The sequence below is a fragment of the Schistocerca nitens genome, chromosome 6 (assembly GCF_023898315.1).
Source record: "Schistocerca nitens isolate TAMUIC-IGC-003100 chromosome 6, iqSchNite1.1, whole genome shotgun sequence".
NCBI classification, from domain to species: Eukaryota; Metazoa; Arthropoda; class Insecta; order Orthoptera; family Acrididae; genus Schistocerca; species Schistocerca nitens.
In genome coordinates, this window is record NC_064619.1 from 600,476,603 (window position 1) to 600,497,192 (window position 20,590).

General features: G+C 42.7%; 1 protein-coding gene across 1 annotated transcript in view; it reads right to left on the reverse strand.

Moving 5' to 3' along the window:
• Positions 1-11,069: 11,069 nt before the first annotated feature.
• LOC126262412 (inversin-like) overlaps positions 11,070-20,590 on the reverse strand; it is a 97,422-nt gene continuing 87,901 nt past the window's right edge. The window contains exon 4 of the mRNA XM_049959039.1: positions 11,070-11,580. Coding sequence (XP_049814996.1) covers positions 11,085-11,580 — 496 coding nt within the window. The 3' untranslated portion in view covers positions 11,070-11,084. The remainder of the gene's footprint in view (positions 11,581-20,590) is intronic.

The window sequence follows — 20,590 nt, forward strand, 5'->3', positions numbered from 1 at the left end:
CTAAGGCAGTTTGTACCGCCACAAATTCACGAAGAATGTCCAGATAGCGTGATGCAGTAATCGTTTCGGATCTGAAAAATGGGCCAATGATTCCTTTGGAAGACATGGCGGCCCAGACCAGTACTTTTTGAGGATGCAGGGACGATGGGACTGCAACATGGGGCTTTTCGGTTACCCATATGCGGCAGTTCTGTTTATTGACGAAGCCGTCCAGGTAAAAATAAGCTTCGTCAGTAAACCAAATGCTGCCCACATGCATATCGCTGTCATCAATCCTGTGCACTATATCGTTAGCGAATGTCTCTCGTGCAGCAATGATAGCGGCGCTGAGGGGTTGCCGCGTTTGAATTTTGTATGGGTAGAGGTGTAAACTCTGGCGCATGAGACGATACGTGGACGTTGGCGTCATTTGGACCGCAGCTGCAACACGGCGAACGGAAACCCGAGGCCGCTGTTGGATCACCTGCTGCACTAGCTGCGCGTTGCCTTCTGTGGTTGCCGTACGCGGTCGCCCTACCTTTCCAGCACGTTCATCCGTCACGTTCCCAGTCCGTTGAAATTGTTCAAACAGATCCTTTATTGTATCGCTTTTCGGTCCTTTGGTTACATTAAACCTCCGTTGAAAACTTCGTCTTGTTGCAACAACACTGTGTTCTAGGCGGTGGAATTCCAACACCAGAAAAATACTCTGTTCTAAGGAATAAACCATGTTGTCTACAGCACACTTGCACGTTGTGAACAGCACACGCTTACAGCAGAAAGACGACGTACAGAATGGCGCACCCACAGACTGCGTTGTCTTCTATATCTTTCACATCACTTGCAGCGCCATCTGTTGTTGAAAATTGTAACTACTGTAATTTCGAAAGTTTGTCCGCCTGAAAATGTACTGTTGTCCCAAGCATATTGCAACAAACGGTGTATTTCTATCGCTGCTCGTTTAGTTTTTATTGCCGTTTCAAATATACCGGTCATTTTTGAAACACCCTGTAGATGTCCATCGGATGGAGGGTGACAATCTTTCCTGGGTATTATTGTCATGTACGGTACAGAACGACGCATTAGTTGGATAGTATAGCACTATATTCGACTGCACCTAGTCACTCACAACCAAATATTCTACAGATGCAATGCGTTTGTTTTGTATTTCTATACATCTATGATGGTGCATGTGTTGCAGATGGCTGCCATAAACCTCACCCAGTACTCCCACTGGTGGATGCACCTTTGAACCCTATCCCGTACGTACTGCATTGCGGATCCCCCAGCGGGACGATGGGGTCACGTTTATTGGAACCTCACAATACACTGAACATTTTTACCGTGGAAAATTATCCGTTAACACTTTTAAAGTGAAACTCATATAATTTTGAGAATTATGTGCCTATAACTGTGCAGTATTTTCTAAGAAATTTAAGTCACTGAAGAGCCAAAAAACCTGGTACACCTGCCTAATATTGTCTACGGCCCCCGTGAGCACACAGAAGTGCCACAACACGACGTGGCATGGACTCGACTAATGTCTGAAGTAGTGCTGCAGGGAACTGACACATAGATCCTGCAGGGCTGTCCATAAATCCGTAAGAGTATGAGGAGGTGGAGATCTCTTCTGAACAGCACACTGCAAGGCATCCCACATATTCTCCATAATGTTGATGTCTGGAGAGTTTAGTAGTCATCAGAAGTATTTAAACTCAGAAGTGTTCCTGGAGCTACTTTGTAGCGATTCTGGACGTGTGAAGTGTCACATTGTCCTACTGGAATTGCCCAAGTCCGTCGGAATGCGCAATAGACATGAATGGATGCAGGGGATTAGACAGGATGCTTACGTACGTGTCACCTGTCAGACGCGTATCTAGATGTATCAGGGGTCCCATATCACTCCAACTGCGCACGCCTCACACCACTACAGAGCCTCCACCAACTTGAATAGTCCCTTGCTGAGATGCAGGGTCCGTGGGTTCAAGAGGTTGTCTCCATACCCACACACGTCCAGCTGCTTCATACAATTTGAAGCGAGACTCGTCTGACCAAGCAACATGTTTCCAGTCATCAACAGTCCAAGGTCGATATTGATGGGTCCAGGCGAGGCGTAAAGCTTCGTGTCGAGTAATCATAAAGGGTACACGAGTGGGCCATTGGCTCCTGAAACCTATATCAATTATGTCTCGTTGAATGGTTCGCACGCTGTCACTTGTTGATGGCCCAGCTTTCAAATCTGCAGTAATTTGTGGAATGGTTGCATTTCCGTCTCGTTGACCGATTCTCTTCAGTCGTTGCTGATCCCGTTCTTGCAGAATCATTTTCCGGCCGCAGAAATGTCGAAGATTTGATGTTTTGCCGGATTCCTGATATTCATGGTGAAATGGTCGTATGGAAAAACCCCACTTGATCTCCATCTCGGAGATGCTGTGTCCCATCGCTCATGCGCCGACTATAACACCACGTTCAAATTCACTTAAATCTTGATAACCTGCCATTGTAGCAGCAGTAAGCGATCTAAGTGCGCCAGACACTTGTTGTCTGATACTAGCGTTGCCGACCGCAGCGCCATATTCTGCCTGTTTACATATCTCTGTATTTGAAAAAGCATGCCTATACCACTCAGAACTGGGAGGACACTCCCTCAGCCCCGCTCCTCCACACGCCTTCCGCATTCCTCATGCCAGACCCTCTTGTCACCGCTAACCACGACTCGCTAACATCTGTTGGCAGTCTCCTCGGGCAATCAACACCCGAACGCACCAAGCTGCATATTGCACATGCAAATGTCCATTCTCTGCCAGCTCACTTCGACGAGTTCAAATATATTTCAGACTACTGATATACACGTAATACTTTTGTCAGAGACTTGGCTGAAACCAAGTATTCCTACAACTTCCGTAAACCTAGATGGCTATATCTTTCTCAGGCACGACAGATGCAACAGACGACGGGGTGGAGTAGGGGCGTACATACCCTCTGATTTGTCACCTACTGTACTACATACATCCGACAACAATGTAGATAAACAAGAGGAATATATGTTCATAGAGATCAAATCCCTTAACCGAAAGTGCTTAATATGTGTCCTTTACAAACCTCCCAAAGTAGGTGGGTTCGCCCGCTTCGAAACTGCCCTTTCTAGTCTCGAATCGTCATATTAACATGTAATTATAGCAGGTGACACTAACATTAATTTTCCGCGCAATAGTCCTTCCACTGGGAAATTTAAGAGGATGCTTTCTTCCTCAAATATGACGCTACTTCAGCTGGCACCTACTCATCACACGACTACCTCTCACACTTTCATATATATATTCGCAACGAAATCTCCAAACAGAATAATTCGCACCTCTCAAACATCTGCGCATGGCATGTCTGCCCATGACATCATTTTCATGACGTATTCACTAGAATGTCCTAGAAAAAAACAAAAACTGTTTATATACCGAGACTTCAAACGCATAAATTTGCCTGAACTCGAAATGAGACACAAAAAATAGTTTGGGGGATGACCTCTACTCCCCTCATGGACATAAACGACAAACTCCAAGATTTCACTAACAAAATTACTCAACTATATGACAAATACGCTCCAATAAAGACCAGAAAAGTAAAAAAGGAAACCTGCACCTTGGCTGGCTGATGAACTAAAACAGCTCATGAATCTCAGAGACGCTGCACATCGAGCATACAAGATACACCCTACACCTGAAAATCACACTGTATACAAGCAGATGCGACACAAAGTCAGTCAAGCGGTGAGAAACGCTAAGCTCAGGCATGCCTGTACATTAGCTGACAATAGATGTAGACCAGTTATCCTGTGGAAAAATCTCCGTAGTTCTCCGTTCAGGCAAAACAAAAGTTGCAGAAAATCCCATGGTCCCAGTTGAAGAACTGCAACCACAATTGAACCGCAAAAAAACAGAGAATCATTGATTACTTCATGGGGATGAAGGACTGTAGCAAAGAAAAATTCTATCTACAGCACGTCACTTGCAATACTGTCAAGAAAGCCATAATGCGGATTAGATCAGCATCTACTGGACATGATGGCATCACTATCTAGATTGATCAACTACTGCCCTCTATAACAGACATTTTCAACGATTCATTAATCACAAGTGTTTTCCCTGAGGCCTGGAAACTGGGACAAATTAAGCCACTGCCTAAAAAGGACATCGCCACAGCACCCTCTGACTACCGCCCCATTCTGCCTTCTTCCTGCACTATCAAAGGCCTTAGAATACATAGTCCACGACCAGCTCACCAACTACCTTACTACTAACAACCTACTAGACGAATACCAATCAGGTTTCTGTAAACATCGAAGTACAACATCCGCACTGATAAGGTGACAGATGACCTGAAACTTTCCATGGACAGACAAGAAGTGACTATCATTTGCTTCTTAGATTTCAGCAAAGCATTTGATACTGTCGACTTCGACATCTTACTAGCCAAACTTAGCGGTCCAAATTTCTCACCAAGTGCAGTGTAATGGTTTCGCTCATACATGACGTCTCGTCAGCAACGCGTCCTGTCTGGGAATATAAAATCACAATGGGGGCGTGTAGTGTCAGGCGTCCCCCAAGGCTCAGTACTAGGTCCCATACTCTTCTCTCTGTGTGTCAACGATGTGTCATCGGTTCTGACCTATTGCAAATATCATATGTATGCTGATGACCTTCAGTTGTATCTAAGTGCGAAACCAAGCAACCTTAAGAAAGCTATTGAAAATTTTAATACTGATCTCGATGCACTATCAAAATGGGCACAGGACATAGGACTAAAACTAAACCCATCTAAAACCCAAGCAGTACTTGTTGGTCACTCTAAGCTCATTAGCCCAAAACATCGGGAATCCGCACCATCTCTTATCCTAAATGAAACAAATATTAACTTCTCTCCCTCAGCAAAGAGTTTGGGAGTAATAATAGACGAAAATCTCAATTGGACAGAGCACGTAACTGCAGTGTGCAAAAAAGCATCAGCATCCCTTCATGTCCTACAAAAATATAAAAAACTCTTCCCTTTCGATCTGAAAAAGAAATTAGTACAAACGCTTATACTCCCAATCACTGACTACAACGATATTATCCTACAAGGTCTCTCCCAGGGAAATTCGCGACGTCTGGAACTGGTCATGAATGCCTGCGTCCGATATATCTGTGACGTTCGACTTTTTGATCACATTTCACCAGCATATGCAAAATTGTCCTGGCTGTGTGCAGACAAACGCAGAGATTTCCATACACTCTGTCTCATCTACTGCCTTATAAATGTACACTGTCCCTCATATCTCTCCTCGTCCTTGACGCTTATGTCGTAACAACATGACAGAAACACACGTTCCCATCATAATAAAATCCTCTCTGTTCCACTGCATCGCTCAGTCACCTTCTCCAAGTCCCTTACAGTAGCGGGAACCCGACTCTGGAATAACCTCCCTCGTTATATTAGATAACTTAAAAACATGTCCGCCTTCAAAAAACAGTTAATGATGTATCTACTTAAGCAACAGTAATGCCTTCCTCTGTACATGAATGCACTTCATCTCATTACTTCCCTCTTTCCCCCTCCTTAAATCTCCCTTCCCCAAAATTCGCTATACTAGTAAACATCTACTTTACACACCAAGATATTAATGTTGTTGTTGTGTTTGAGGTTTACGGGCGCTAAACAGCGGGGTCATCAGCGCCCAATATTAATGTACATCTGCACAAATCTTCATTACTACTGTCAATTTTTCTCATGTTTATCATTATTATTTGATTTTTTACTGTTACTATTATTGCTTTTATCATAATTTTGTACGTATAGCACCTGTTGTAAAAATACTGCCAGCACTTACTTTATTAGGTCTTAGTCATTACTCTTTATTCATATTGTCACTACAGTAATCTAATTTTCTTATTTAAACTATTGTCATGATGTAACTCTGATGCGTGAAATGCTGCATGTGTGAAACACTGGTCTGATGTAAGAGAGGGCCTGATGGTCCTAATCTGATCAGGTTAAATAAATAAATACCAGTTTTCTGGCGCTTCAGTGTAGCTGTGGCATCACAAAAGTCCGCTAGCCAGATCGCTTCTACATCACAAAAGGTGGCAGCCCATCATCATCAGCTCTGCGTGTTGCAACGGACCCAGTTGGTGTCTCATTTTCTATGTGTAATTTGTCCTTTATCTAATACTGATGTTATTTCTGGTTAATTCTTTTATTTATATGAATGCGCATTCATACAATTGATTCCCCTAGATGGACAATGTATCCACCTTCTTCACTGCGGATGCACAAGTATGTCCGACCTCCAATGGGAATCTCAGAGTAGTGAACTGGATAAAGTGGAGTGGACTGCGTATAAGTGGTGCTCAGTGAGAATGTGTGACGGCTGGGAGGCGTGCGGATGGCGCAGTGGATAACACACCTGCGTACCAAACAAGAGATCTCGGTTTCGAATCTCAGTCTGGTACACATTTTCACTCGTCGTCGCTGATTCTGCGCAATGTCCCGATGCTGCTGATATCTGTAATCCCTTTCTTTTCCTTTCTCCCCCCCCCCCTCTCCACCTTCAATTTACCTCCCCCCCCCCCCTCCATCTTCAGTTTACATATAATATTTCTTTTTGTTACTTTCAATTAAAATCGAATCTCTTGTTATTAAGCATCACACGGTCCTCTAGATACACAACTGTATCTATGTTAACTTTTATTACTATGTCTTTTTATGAATGTGCACATACCAGTGCACCTCTTTCTGTTCCTTCTTTTCATTTCTGTCAAGCCAGTACGAGTACATGTATACCTCACATACGGTCTGACATTGAATGGGCAAGTCAAGGCAGTCCAGTTGGACATACAAGCATTTTATTTCGTTGTCGATGAGTTACGTGATGTAACGATGGCCATTTTATATTGTATGGTCGGCTAAGTTTTTATCAACCAACGTATATTCTTCACATCTACAGCTACATCCACATGGCTGCTCTGAAAATCACACTTAAGTGCCTGGCAGAGGGTTCATGGAAGCGTCTTCAAACTAATTCTCTGTTATTCCACGCTCAGAAAAAACTAACACGTATATCTTTCCGTACGTGCTCTGATTTCCCTCATTTTATTATGATGATTTTTCGTCCCCACGTTTGTCAGGTTTAACAAAATATTTTCACATTCGGAGGAGAAAGTTTGAAATTTCGTGAGAAGGTCTCACCACAACGAAAAACGCCTTTGTTTTAATTATTTCCACTCCAAATTCTGTATAATGTTGGTGACTTTCTCTCCCCTATTTCTGATAGTACAAAACGTGCTGCCCTTCTTCTAATTTTCTCGATGTACTCCGTTAATCCAATCTGCTAAGTATCTCACACCATGCAGCAGTACTCTAAAAGAGGACGGACAAGCGTAGTACGATGTTAGAGGGACATTCAATAAGTAATGCAACACATTTTCTTCTCGGCCAATTTCGATTGAAAAACATCGTAATTTTTTTGGGCCGACGTGTAATATTGCAGTTTCAGCCCTTATAACTCCATGAAGTTCCGTTTGATGGCGGCGCTATACGTAGCCTTGAAAATGGGTCTGCAACGGAGGTGGGTTCCAAACAAAGAGCTGTCACTGAGTTTCTTTTGGTGGAAAGCCAAAGCATCACACATATTCATTAGCGCTTGCAGACTGTCTACGCTGACCTGGCAGTGAACAAAAACAAGTTGAGTCGTTGGGTGCGGCATCTGTCATCAGCGCAACAAGGTCTCATAAACCTGTCCCACCTCCCGCCTGCTGGGCAGTCGCACACAGATGTGACTTCTGCGATGTCTGAACATGCGGACACTCTATTTCGAGGTGATCGACTGATCACAACAGAACGTCTTTGTTGGTAGTGCCGACACACTCGTCCACCAGTTGGGGTACTCAAAGGTATGCGCCTACTGTGTTTCACGCCGCCTAACAGAAGACCATAAAGAGGAACGAAGGACCAACTGTACGGAATTGCTCGCGCTTTACGTCGCTGATCGTGACAATTTTTGGACGAGCATTGCCACGGGTGATGAAACATTGGTTCAGCACTTCAAACCGGAAACAGAAGAGCAATCCATGGAGTGTCGCCACACCACCTCTCCTCCGAAGAAAAAGTTCAAAGCTGCATCCTCATCTGGTAAAATGATGGCGACGGTTTTCTGGAACTCTGGAGAGGTTATTTTGTCTGATGTTCTCCCTCACAGTGCAACCTCTGCAGGATAGTATACTGCGCTACGCTACGAAAATTGAAGAAACGACTTCAGTGTATTGGTCACCACAAAATTGCAAACGAATTTCTCCTTCTGCATGACAACATAATTCCTCACGCAAGTCTGCGCTCACTAGAGGAGCTCACAAGACTTAATTGTACTGTTTTTCTCATCCACCCTACAGCACGGTTCTCGCACATTCCAATTTCGATCTCTTTGGCCCAATGAAGGATGTACTCCACGGGAAACAGTACCTGGATGATGGGCAGTTTATAGATGCAGCAATTGGTTGGCTCCGACGTCGAACATTAGAGTGGTACCACGCTGGGGGACAGGCCCACCCAGAAACGTGGAGTAAGGGCGTCGCACTGCACAGAAGTTATATTGAAAAATAATGTTTTCTACCAAGGCGCTTTCACAAGAAACGCCTCTCGTATATACCGCTCCATTTTACTAGAGTCTACGTTTCACCTTCGTATGGTAAAGCCACATGCTCCAGTGCCTTTTGTGCCCTACAACCTGCACGAAGACTGATCTCCTGCAAGCCACTCCAAGCGCCTTGGAGGTTGCAAAGTACTGGGCACATGTAATATAAATACAATTTGTGTGTATGTATTTACATATTTATTGATGTGTATGGCTATTGTAAATTTGTATGTTTCTGATTCGAGAATATATATACCTTCGATTTTTTGCTTTCTTCAAACATTTTTATCTTGAATATTATGTTGTAAAGAGATTTTTCTAAGGTGATTTTGTGTATTTTGATTGTTTACGGGTCTGAGGATGGTTGTCGCCTATAACCGAAACTAGCTCATGGTCATATTTTGTCTTACGTAAATGCGATCTAGGCATTAATAGATAACGGAATTTTTTTTTTTTGAAATTTTAACAAACTACATGAAGATAGATTTCTCCATTCCTAGTAATTCCAGGCATTACTAAATATTAGTATGGCTCCTTGGAAGAGGAAACAGATGATTCCCGTTGCTATTGTTTCCCAATCTAAGCTTCTGTCCATTTCTACCGACATTATCAGCGACAGGACGCTCTGCCTCACTGTTTCTTCTTCCCTGTAAAACTGTGCTCAAGAGCAAAATTTTGGTATGTGTTTCTACAGGTTACAGTTTGAAAATTTCAATATATTACTGTTTTCTATAGTGTCAACAGTAATGATGGCTCATAACGTGGTCTATCTTGTTCTATTCATCAGAGGTAGCTAATACTTAGTTTTCATAGTGACCATAATGAATGTCAGAATATATGTAGAGTATAATATTTTGAATAACAGTAATACTTCATTATCAACACCTAAAACCAATATATATTTTCCGTCCTGTATGGCACTACTAATGAAGAACTCTTTCCCGTCTATTTCAAGAGCAGAATTTACGTGTGGAAATAACATGGATTTTAATAACGACATATATGCATAGCAAGAGCTGATTACATAATGGTCACAAAGGAAATTATCTTTAAACATATGATCCTGATTAACATATTTTGCAAGATGTATCAGACAAAACATAAAAGAACTATTGATGTACAAATACAATAGAATACATAGCACAACCATTTGGTGTAAACATTGTATAATACTCTGAAATAGCAAACAATGTGAAAAATAACTTCCATTAAGTCCTCCCAATGACTAGCATTTGTAGCAAGGTTTTGGTAATTTTTATATAGTCCCGTTTATAGGAAGTGCTCATACATGTGCCACATTCCGCAAGGGCGTGATTATGTCTGTGAGAAAGTCACATAACATAAGCATTTCTTATAAAGAACAATTTGTGGTACACCAATATAGCGACTGTGGAAGACAAGTTTCTTTCTTCAGGGTCTGCTCCTTGACATTCTTATTAGTTGGGTTTTAAGGATTACTGCTATCATTAGTGTTTTTAAATGTTCCTTGACTGTACAAGTAAAAATAGGATTTCCAACCAGAATGACAGTACACAGCAATGTTCACATACAGAGTTTTTTCTGCTTTTACCATCTGATCTTCAAAAAGTGGCAGATGACCGTACTACAATTCTCCTCTGTGCATCCGAGGAAAACATTCCAAAGAAATCAAATTTACAATACAATGGATGGTGGCTTGGACGTTTTGAATCAATTGTGTCATATGTATTCATGTATCATTAAGAGGCTATTTTACAACAGTTTGGGTATTACTAGAATAAATTATTTTGTTGTGTTGAATAGATCACAACATACACAAATAGAACAAATAGAAGACACAACAGACATAAGTAAAGAAAGTAAATCAATATACTATATCAGTAAAAAAAAGCTTTAGTAGGCAACTAAAGACAGTACCTCTAATGGTTATTATAATATAGAAGATTTCTCGCTTGAGAACGTGTGATTCCCCACATGAAGTTGCATCTACGAAGTCCTACTTGGCAGTCTTCACTCTAAGGTGTTCTGCAAATTGGTGTAGCGTCAGAAGCACTATCTAGTAGTTTACCTTCAGCTATTAGTTGCTGATCCTGCAGCCAAAATAATAGCACTTCATATAAAATTCGTATGTCTTGAAGACCCAACACAAACTACAAAATATTCTCTGCTCACTCACCAAACAAATATATGTTTCATGTGATTATTTACTAAAATTACAATTAAAGCATGAGCGAAACGTAACGGTTTCTTATTGTGGTTCTCTTACATCCTTGTGTAATACTGACTACCGTATCTTTTATGTATGCCAATAGCATAAAGGACATGGAAGGATATTACATGGCATTCACCTGCTGTGTCAGAGGAATTCTATGTCAAGTAAGTTACTTAGTGACACTCTCAGTAACACGGGTTTGTCTGAGTAGCTGGAATGTGTCATAACTGTAGCTTCAAAAAGTAAACTGTATATTCAGTGACAGTTGTTGTCATCTCCGGGACATAGGGGGGAAATCTCACCCTTATTTGTCTCGCTACCACAGTGGAGAATCTGCCACATGCCCTTTTTCGAACGCGCCCGCAACAACGCCTCGGCAGCCCCTATGTGGCCTGCCATCACCGCCCTGTGCAGCGGCGTCATCCCGTCCACATTCCTCGCGTTAACGTCGGCCGAGGCGGCCACCAGCTGACGCACCACGGCTGCGTGCCCGTTGTCGGCGGCCAGGTGCAGTGGCGTCTGCTGCAGCTCAGTCTTGGCGTCCACCGCCGCCCCGGCCTTCAGCAGGCACCTCACAGCGCCCTTGTGGCCCCTCCAGGCCGCCCAGTGCAGAGCGGTGGCCCCGTCCTCATCCTGCGCACTAACGCCAGCCCCGCCGTCCAGCAGCGCCTGTAGCTCCCTCGTGGTGCCACTCTTCGCCTCTTCGAGCACCCTCTTCTGCATTTCTCTTGCCTCTTCTCCATATGTTAATCTGCACAGAGCAGTGAAATCCTGACATTTTTACAGGCACGTCGTGATGTAGAAATCGTACAAAAATAAAAACTAAAACTGTCAAAGCCATATGGCATTCCTATTTAGAAAATCGCATAGGTTGTGAAACAGGGCAGTGCATTGTCGCCTCTCCTTCATTTTGGTCTTGGATGAGACAACAACTAAGTGACAGAAAAAACTGGGGAAGACAAAATGAAAGCATTGGTGTTTACGGATGACTTGATGATCTGGGCAAAGAGGAGGAGGAGATTCAGGAACACCTGGATGCTTTGGGAAAAAACTGTGAGACAGTACTAGAAACTAAGCTAGCGAAAAGATTGGAGGTGCACAATTGAAGCAGATGGAAGGTGTTAGTTACTTGGGAAATATGATACAGGAAAATGGAAGAAACGAGAAAGAGGTCAGTAAACGTGGTAGACTAGCAAAAGCATTCCTACAAAGTGTTAGGAGCCTAGTTTGGAATAAAGACATTCCACAAAAAAGAAAAGTAACATATAGAAGTTTTATTTCCCAGTACCGATCTATTAATCTAAAACATGGGTAATGAAGAAAAGAGATGTAATCAGGTTACAGGCGTGTGAAATGAGGTTCCTCAGAAGTAGGATAGGAGTATCAAGGAGAGATAGGATGAACACAAGAGGATTCCCCGGAAGTCGCATGAAATAGACACGAGATGGAAACCACCAAAAGGAAGTAAAAGGGACAGATTGCTCAAAGGTGTGGAGGATTGTCTTGAAAAAGTAGGTGAGGACTGGACTAGAGTGAACACAAAAGATGGTGGGAAAACAGGACTAGATGGTGAGGCTTATGTTCAAAAGACACCCAGCCAGGGGCTGGAAACTTTTCAAGATGATGATAATGATTAGAGCTTCACAGTTAACAGTCTTGATCGCAAATTTCTTTTAATCATAGTGACCGGATTCAATCCTTAGGGATCATCTTCAGACTCTGAAATAACATACTTACAGAAAGACGGATCCTTGCAGTATCGTATATACATTGAAATACAATTGCAAACTACATATACCCAGAACGGCAGGTGGACTTCCATGGAGCAAGCTACGCCGACACATGGCGCTGAACTGACTGCTAAATGGATAGGCAGGGAGTGGTTTTAAGTAGCACTAGTCCCGCTCGCCGTTCTGTGTATGACATCAGTGCTAACCAGTCAGAAGCATAGTGAGTCCTATTAGAATAAAATGTATTACAATAGTCTATATTACTAAGATTTGAAGAAGAATTATAGTTAAAATACATCGTAAAGTTGCTATGAAGTAGATATTCGTCAGAAAATATAATCTGTAGTAAATAATTAGCTTAAAATAAACTAGTCTAGGCTGCCCTCTATTATCCGTTCTGTAAAATACGTGCTGTTGGCAAAGATATATGGAATAGCTGTCAAAGGTTGCTATAGCGATAAAGAGAAGTTACTAACAAAGATAATCTACATAGACGTTGAGGGTTGCCGTAGAAATGGCGTTCTCTATCGATGCGATATTCTGAAAAGCTGGCACAGAGTGCTGTAACGACAGCAAAGACGATCTATTTAGACGTTAAGGGTTACCTTAAAGACGGCGTTCTCTTTCGATGTGGCACGTCAAAAATAAATAGAAAATATAGTAGTGAATATAATAGTCGTTAAATATTATGTATAGTAATACGAATGGCAGAATAGCGAAACACGGGGCGTAAGTTAACAAGCAATCTTGCCCAATACGTAGGAAGGAAACACAGACACAAAGGGCAGCATACGGTTATAGATATACGGAGCTCCGTTACATCTCATGTTAAACACGGCCAGTTTCCGCGGAAAAAATGCTGCATTTGTTGCGAGACATCATGGACTATTCCACTTCAGCTGAATGGGTTGAAAATAAATAAATCACCAGGTCCTGATGGAATTCCAATACGGTTTTACAGAGATTTATCTACTGCATTGGCTCCTTACTTAGCTTGCATTTATAGCGAATCTCTTGCCCAACGTAAGATCCCGAGCGACTGGAAAAAAGCGCAGGTGATGCCTGTATATAAGAAGGGTAGAAGCACGGATCCTCAAAATTACAGACCAATATCCTTAACATCGGTTTGTTGCAAGATTCTCGAACATATTCTCATTTCGAATATAGTGAATTTCCTTGAGACAGAGAAGTTGCTGTCCATGCATCAGCACGGCTTTAGAAAGCATCGCTCCTGCTAAACGCAACTTGCCCTTTTTTCACATGATATCTTACGAACCATGGATGAAGGGTATCAGACGGATCCCATATTCCTTGACTTCCGGAAACCGTTTGACTCGGTGCCCCACTGCAGACTCCTAACTAAGGTACGAGCAAACGGGATTGCTTCCCAAGTATGTGAGTGGCTTGAAGACTTCTTAAGTAATAGAACCCAGTACGTTGTCCTCGATGGTGAGTGTTCATCGGTGGTGAGGGTATCATCTAGAGTGCCCCAGGGGAGTGTGGTAGGTCCGCCGTTGTTTTCTATCTACATAAATGATCTTTTGGATAGGGTGGATAGCAATGTGCGGCTGTTTGCTGATGATGCTGCGGTATACGGGAAGGTGTCGTCGTTGAGTGACTGTAGGAGGATACAAGATGACTTGGACAGGATTTGTGATTGGTGTAAAAAATGGCAGCTAACTCTAAATATAGATAAATGTAAATTAATGCAGATGAATAGGAAAAAGAATCCAGTAATGTTTGAATACTCCATTAGTGGTGTAGCGCTTGACACAGTCACGTCGATTAAATATTTGGGTGTAACATTGCGCCGGCCGCGGTGGACTCGCGGTTCTAGGCGCGCAGTCCGGAACCGTGCGACTGCTACGGTCGCAGGTTCGAATCCTGCCTCGGGCATGGATGTGTGTGATGTCCTTAGGTTAGTTAGGTTTAAGTAGTTCTAAGTTCTAGGGGACTGATGACCACAGCAGTTGAGTCCCATAGTGCTCAGAGCCATTTGAACCATTTGTAACATTACAGAGCGATATGAAGTGGGACAAGCATGTAATGGCAGTTGTGGGGAAGGCGGATAGTCGTCTTCGGTTCATTGGTAGAATTTTGGGAAGACGTAGTTCATCTGTAAAGGAGACCGCTTATAAAACACTAATACGACCTATTCTTGAGTACTGCTCGAGCGTTTGGGATCCCTATCAGGTCGGATTGAGGGAGTACACAGAAGCAGTTCAGAGGCGGGCTGCTAGATTTGATACTGGTAGGTTTGATCATCACGCGAGTGTTACGGAAATGCTTCAGGAACGTGGGTGGGAGTCTCTAGAGGAAAGGAGGCGTTCTTTTCGTGAATCGGTACTGAGGAAATTTAGAGAACCAGCATTTGAGGCTGACTGCAGTACAATTTTACTGCCACCAACTTACATGTCGCGGAAAGACCACAAAGATAAGATAAGAGAGATTAAGGGCTCGTACAGAGGCATATAGGCAGTCATTTTTCCCCCTTTCTGTTTGGGAGTGGAACAGGGAGAGAAGATGCTAGTTGTAGTACGAGGCACCGCCACGCACCGTATGGTGGATTGCAGAGTGTGTATGTAGATGTAGATGTAGATGTATAGTTTCATTAAGTGCCAATAGGCAGCTGCGCTACACGTAACCACAAAGAGGCGTCTGTAGTGCAGGTGTGTTCCAAGGAGAGAGCTGATTTTGTGTTTGTTTTGGCGGAAAGCCAGAGCATTGCAGATACGCAGAAGCGCTTGTAGAATGTCTATGAAGACCTGGCATTTAACAAAAGAACGTTGAGTCATTGGGTGAGGTGTCTGTCATCAGCGCAAGGTCACGCAAGCCCGTCCGATCTCTTGCATGCCGGCAATGTTGGAATGTGCGGACGCTCTCACTCGAGGTAAGCGAAGGATCACAGTCAAAAACCTCGCTGCACAACTGGACGTCTTCATTGGTAGTGCTGACACACTCATCCACCAACTGGCACTCAAAGGAGTATGCCCGCTGCGTCCATCGGCGCGTAACAACAAAGGACCAGCTGTACGTAATTGTTTGCGTGTTACAAGGCTGATCGTGGCAATTTTTTGTCGAACATCGTCAATGACGTTGAAACGTGGATTCATCACTTCGAACTGGAAAAAAAAATGGCAATTCATGAAGTGGCGTCGTATCATTTCCCATCCGACCATGTTCAAAGCTGCACCCTCAGCTGCTAAAATCATGCTGACAGTTTTCTGAAGGACTTATTCGGTTTGGTGTCCTCCCTCATGGTGCAACCTCAAGTCTGAGGTGTACAGCACTAGCCTCAGGAAATCGAGGAAACGACTTCAGTGTGTTCGTCACCTCAAAAATGCAAACTAACAAACTGAGTCCGGCCTTCAATGTGTTGCTTTTAATTGGTTTAATACATAGTGTTTTAAGGTGTATGTGGCGTGATCATTATATATATATATATATATATATATATATATATATATATATATATATATATATATATATATATATTTCCCTGGGTATATATTTGTCTCTGAATTGTAATAACATTACTGTTACGTTTCTGTTTGAGCTAACAGCGTGTCTGAGCGACACGTGTATAATTTTGAAATCAGTAGTTTCCTAAATTCTTACCAGTTATTGAGAGGCCAGTTGTTGTGTGTTTAATGCCCTGAAACGGACTCTATTGATGGTGGTACTAGAATTGCTTCAATGACAGTAATTAATTTCATGTATTAATTTTACTGATGTGTTGTAATGAGTTATTGTGTTTCTAGTTATTTAAGGCAGATGTCAGTCTGTTGTATATTTCCCTGGATATATATTTGTCTCTGAATTGTAATAACATTACTGTTACGTTTCTGTTTGAGCTAATAGCGTGTCTGAGCGACACGTGTATAATTTTGAAATCAGTAGTTTCCTAAATTCTTACCAGTTATTGAGAGGCCAGTTGTTGTGTGTTTAATGCCCTGAAACGGACTCTATTGATGGTGGTACTAGAATTCCTTCAATGACAGTAATTAATTTCATATATTAATTTTACTGATGTGTTGTAATGAGTTATTGTGTTTCTAGTTATTTAAGGCAGATGTCAGTCTGTTGTAGATACCCACTAGTTCTGGGACTTCCTCGTGCCCATTCGTGACCGTTGCTGCTCCAGTGTGGGGGTCCATGTCGAACCAGTAATGGAAATAGGTGAACGGGCGGGCGTCCGTTTTCTGAGTTTAGTTGTTGAATCTCATGAGTTTGTTTACTCAAATGAAATTTTATATGTTATATGCTAAATTAACTGAATTATTTTGGTAGTAACAATCGCTGTCGTAATGAAAGAGTACATCAGTTATAAAATTTAACTCTTTCCAGTCAATGTGTAATAGGCCCTAAGTGCCGCATTTTTATGAGTGTTTAAAATTGAACTAATTCATTTTCACATGAATGGTAAATTTTAAAGATGTGTTGTAGTTTTAGACATGTGATGCTTTTATTTATCAAGTTCTCTTGTTTAAAAGTACCAAATAAATGTTAGGTGTAACTGTCGATGGTGATTGCCTGATGTATTACTTTGGTCCAGTCCTACCACCCTATAGCCTGAAGTGCTGAGTTTGTGTCGTTGCGTAAAAGGTGTAATTACATGTTGTCTCGACACTACAATGTCTTTGTAATAGTGTTTTTTTTTTGTCATCAGTCTATTGACTGGTTTGATGCGGCCCGCCACGAATTCCTTTCCTGTGCTAACCTCTTCATCTCAGAGTAGCACTTGCAACCTACGTCCTCAATTATTTGCTTGACGTGTTCCAATCTCTGTCTTCCTCTACAGTTCTTGCCATCTACAGCTCCCTCTAGTACCATGGAAGTCATTCCCTCATGTCTTAGCAGATGTCCTATCATCCTGTCCCTTCTCTTTATCAGTGTTTTCCACATATTCCTTTCCTCTCCGATTCTGCGTAGAACCTCCTCATTCCTTACCTTATCAGTCCACCTAATTTTCAACATTCGTCTATAGCACCACATCTCAGATACTTCGAATCTCTTCTGTTCCGGTTTTCCCACAGTCCATGTTTCACTACCATACAATGCTGTACTCCAGACGTACATCCTCAGAAATTTCTTCCTCAAATTAAGGCCGGTATTTGATATTAGTAGACTTCTCTTGGCCAGAAATGCCTTTTTTGCCATAGCGAGTCTGCTTTTGATGTCCTCCTTGCTCCGTCCGTCATTGGTTATTTTACTGCCTAGGTAGCACAATTCCTTAACTTCATTGACTTCGTGACCATCAATCCTGATGTTAAGTTTCTCGCTGCTCTCATTTCCACTACTTCTCATTACCTTCGTCTTTCTCTGGTTTACTCTCAAACCATACTGTGCACTCATTAGACTGTTCATTCCGTTCAGCAGATCATGTAATTCTTCTTCACTTTCACTCAGGATAGCAATGTCATCAGCGAATCGTATCATTGATATCCTTTCGCCTTGTATTTTAATTCCACTCCTGAACCTTTCTTTTATTTCCATCATTGCTTCCTCGATGTATAGATTGAAGAGTAGGGGCGAAAGGCTACAGCCTTGTCTTACACCCTTCTTAATACGAGCACTTCGTTCTTGATCGTCCACTCTTATTATTCCCTCTTGGTTGTTGTACATATTGTATATGACCCGTCTCTCCCTATAGCTTATCCCTACTTTTTTCAGAATCTCGAACAGCTTGTACCATTTTATATTGTCGAACGCTTTTTCCAGGTCGACAAATCCTATGAACGTGTCTTGATTTTTCTTTAGCCTTGCTTCCATTATTAGCCGTAACGTCAGAATTGCCTCTCTCGTCCCTTTACTTTTCCTAAAGCCAAACTGATCGTCACCTAGCGAATTCTCAATTTTCTTTTCCATTCTTCTGTATATTATTCTTGTAAGCAGCTTCGATGCATGAGCTGTTAAGCTGATTGTGCGATAATTCTCGCACTTGTCAGCTCTTTCCGTCTTCGGAATTGTGTGGATGATGCTTATCCGAAAGTCAGATGGTATGTCGGCAGACTCATATATTCTACACACCAACGTGAATAGTCGTTTTGTTGCCACTTTGCCCAATGATTTTAGAAATTCTGATGGAATGTTATCTATCCCTTATGCCTTATTTGACCATAAGTCCTCCAAAGCTCTTTTAAATTCCGATTCTAATACTGGATCCCCTATCTCTTCTAAATCGACTCCTGTTTCTTCTTCTGTCACATCAGACAAATCTTCACCCTCATAGAGGCTTTCAGTGTATTCTTTCCACCTATCTGCTCTCTCCTCTGCATTTAACAGTGGAATTCCCGTTGCACTCTTAATGTTACCACCGTTGCTTTTAATGTCACCAAAGGTTGTTTTGACTTTCCTGTATGCTTAGTCTGTCCTTCCAACAATCATATCTTTTTCGATGTCTTCACTTTTTTCCTGCAGCCATTTCGTCTTAGCTTCCCTGCACTTCCTATTTATTTCATTCCTCACCGACTTGTATTTCTGTATTCCTGATTTTCCCGGAACATGTTTGTACTTCCTCCTTTCATCAATCAACTGAAGTATTTCTTCTGTTACCCATGGTTTCTTCGCAGCTACCTTCTTTGTACCTATGTTTTCCTTCCCAACTTCTCTGATGGCCCTTTTTAGAGATGTCCATTCCTCTCCAACTGCACTGCCTACTGCGCTATTCCTTATTGCTATATCTATAGCGTTAGAGAACTTCAAACGTATCTCGTCATTCCTTAGTACTTCCGTATCCCACTTCTTTGCGTATTGATTCTTCCTGACTAATGTCTTGAACTTCAGCCTACTCTTCATTACTACTATATTATCTGAGTCTATATCTACTCCTGGGTACGCCTTACAGTCCAGTATCTGATTTCGGAATCTCTGTCTGACCATGATGTAATCTGTGTTGCTTGAGGCTTTCCCGACGGACATATTGTATATATGGTTCTCGGGCGAGACGTCGGATGTCATAGTGAAAACTCCACAATATTTCGTCCGCGCAACTGGCCGACATCTTCAGGTGCGACGAACACACTGCTAAGGCAGGATTTTTTTTTACTTTATTGTTATTTTCACACCTGAACAATCAGGTAGGCTGGCAGCGGCATGCTACGCCGCTCTTCAGCCAGAGAGTTGACAATCACAGTACAATAATGGAGAATGAAAATGAACATAGTGACGGGCAAAAAATAGTAGGCACAGACACACAAAAAACACGGAGCCGTTCACACTCGACGAGAAAGACACTGAAAACACGTTGGCACGGCGCACATAACACTGATGAATCCGATGGCACAAGTGAACGTAGAAGCGTGACGGCGGACACTAAAAACACAAACGACGTCACACACACGAGACACAGATGGCGATGATCTCCGGCGCGCGAAAGTCCACGTAGCGTGTGCGAGTCCGGGGACCTGCCAAGAGGGGAAGAAGGGTGAGGGCGGGCGGAGAGGGTGGAGAGGGGAGAACAGAGATGCCAATGGCTGAGGAGATGGGAGGAGGAGTAGAAGGACAGGGGAGGGGAGGCCTGGGGGAGGAGTGAGGAGAAGGGGAGGAGGGATGGAGGGTCCCCAAGGGAACAGAAACAGGAAGAGGGAGGGAGGATCAAAGTTGGTAGGAGGGGTAGATGGAGGGGAGGAGGGCATCATCAGGGAGGGGGAGCTGGCAGAAGCCACTTTTTACTCGTGTACCATTGCAGGAATCGTTGTTGCTCATTAGCGAGAAGCTGGATGGGGAACTTTTAGAGTTATTCCAACATGTGCTCACCTCGACATACTTTTTATTTAATGGACAATACTTTGAACAGACTGACGGCGTCGCAATGGGTAGTCCCCTGTCTCCCATTGTGGCTAGTCTTTTCATGGAAGACTTCGAGGAGAGAGCGCTTCAGACGTCGGATTTGAAACCTACGTGTTTCTGGCGATATGTGGACGACACCTTTGTTATCTGGCCTCACGGCATTGCATCGGTGAATGTTTTTCTTGGGCATCTTAACTCGCTTCATCCCAACATCAAGTTCACGATGGAGATGGAGAAAAA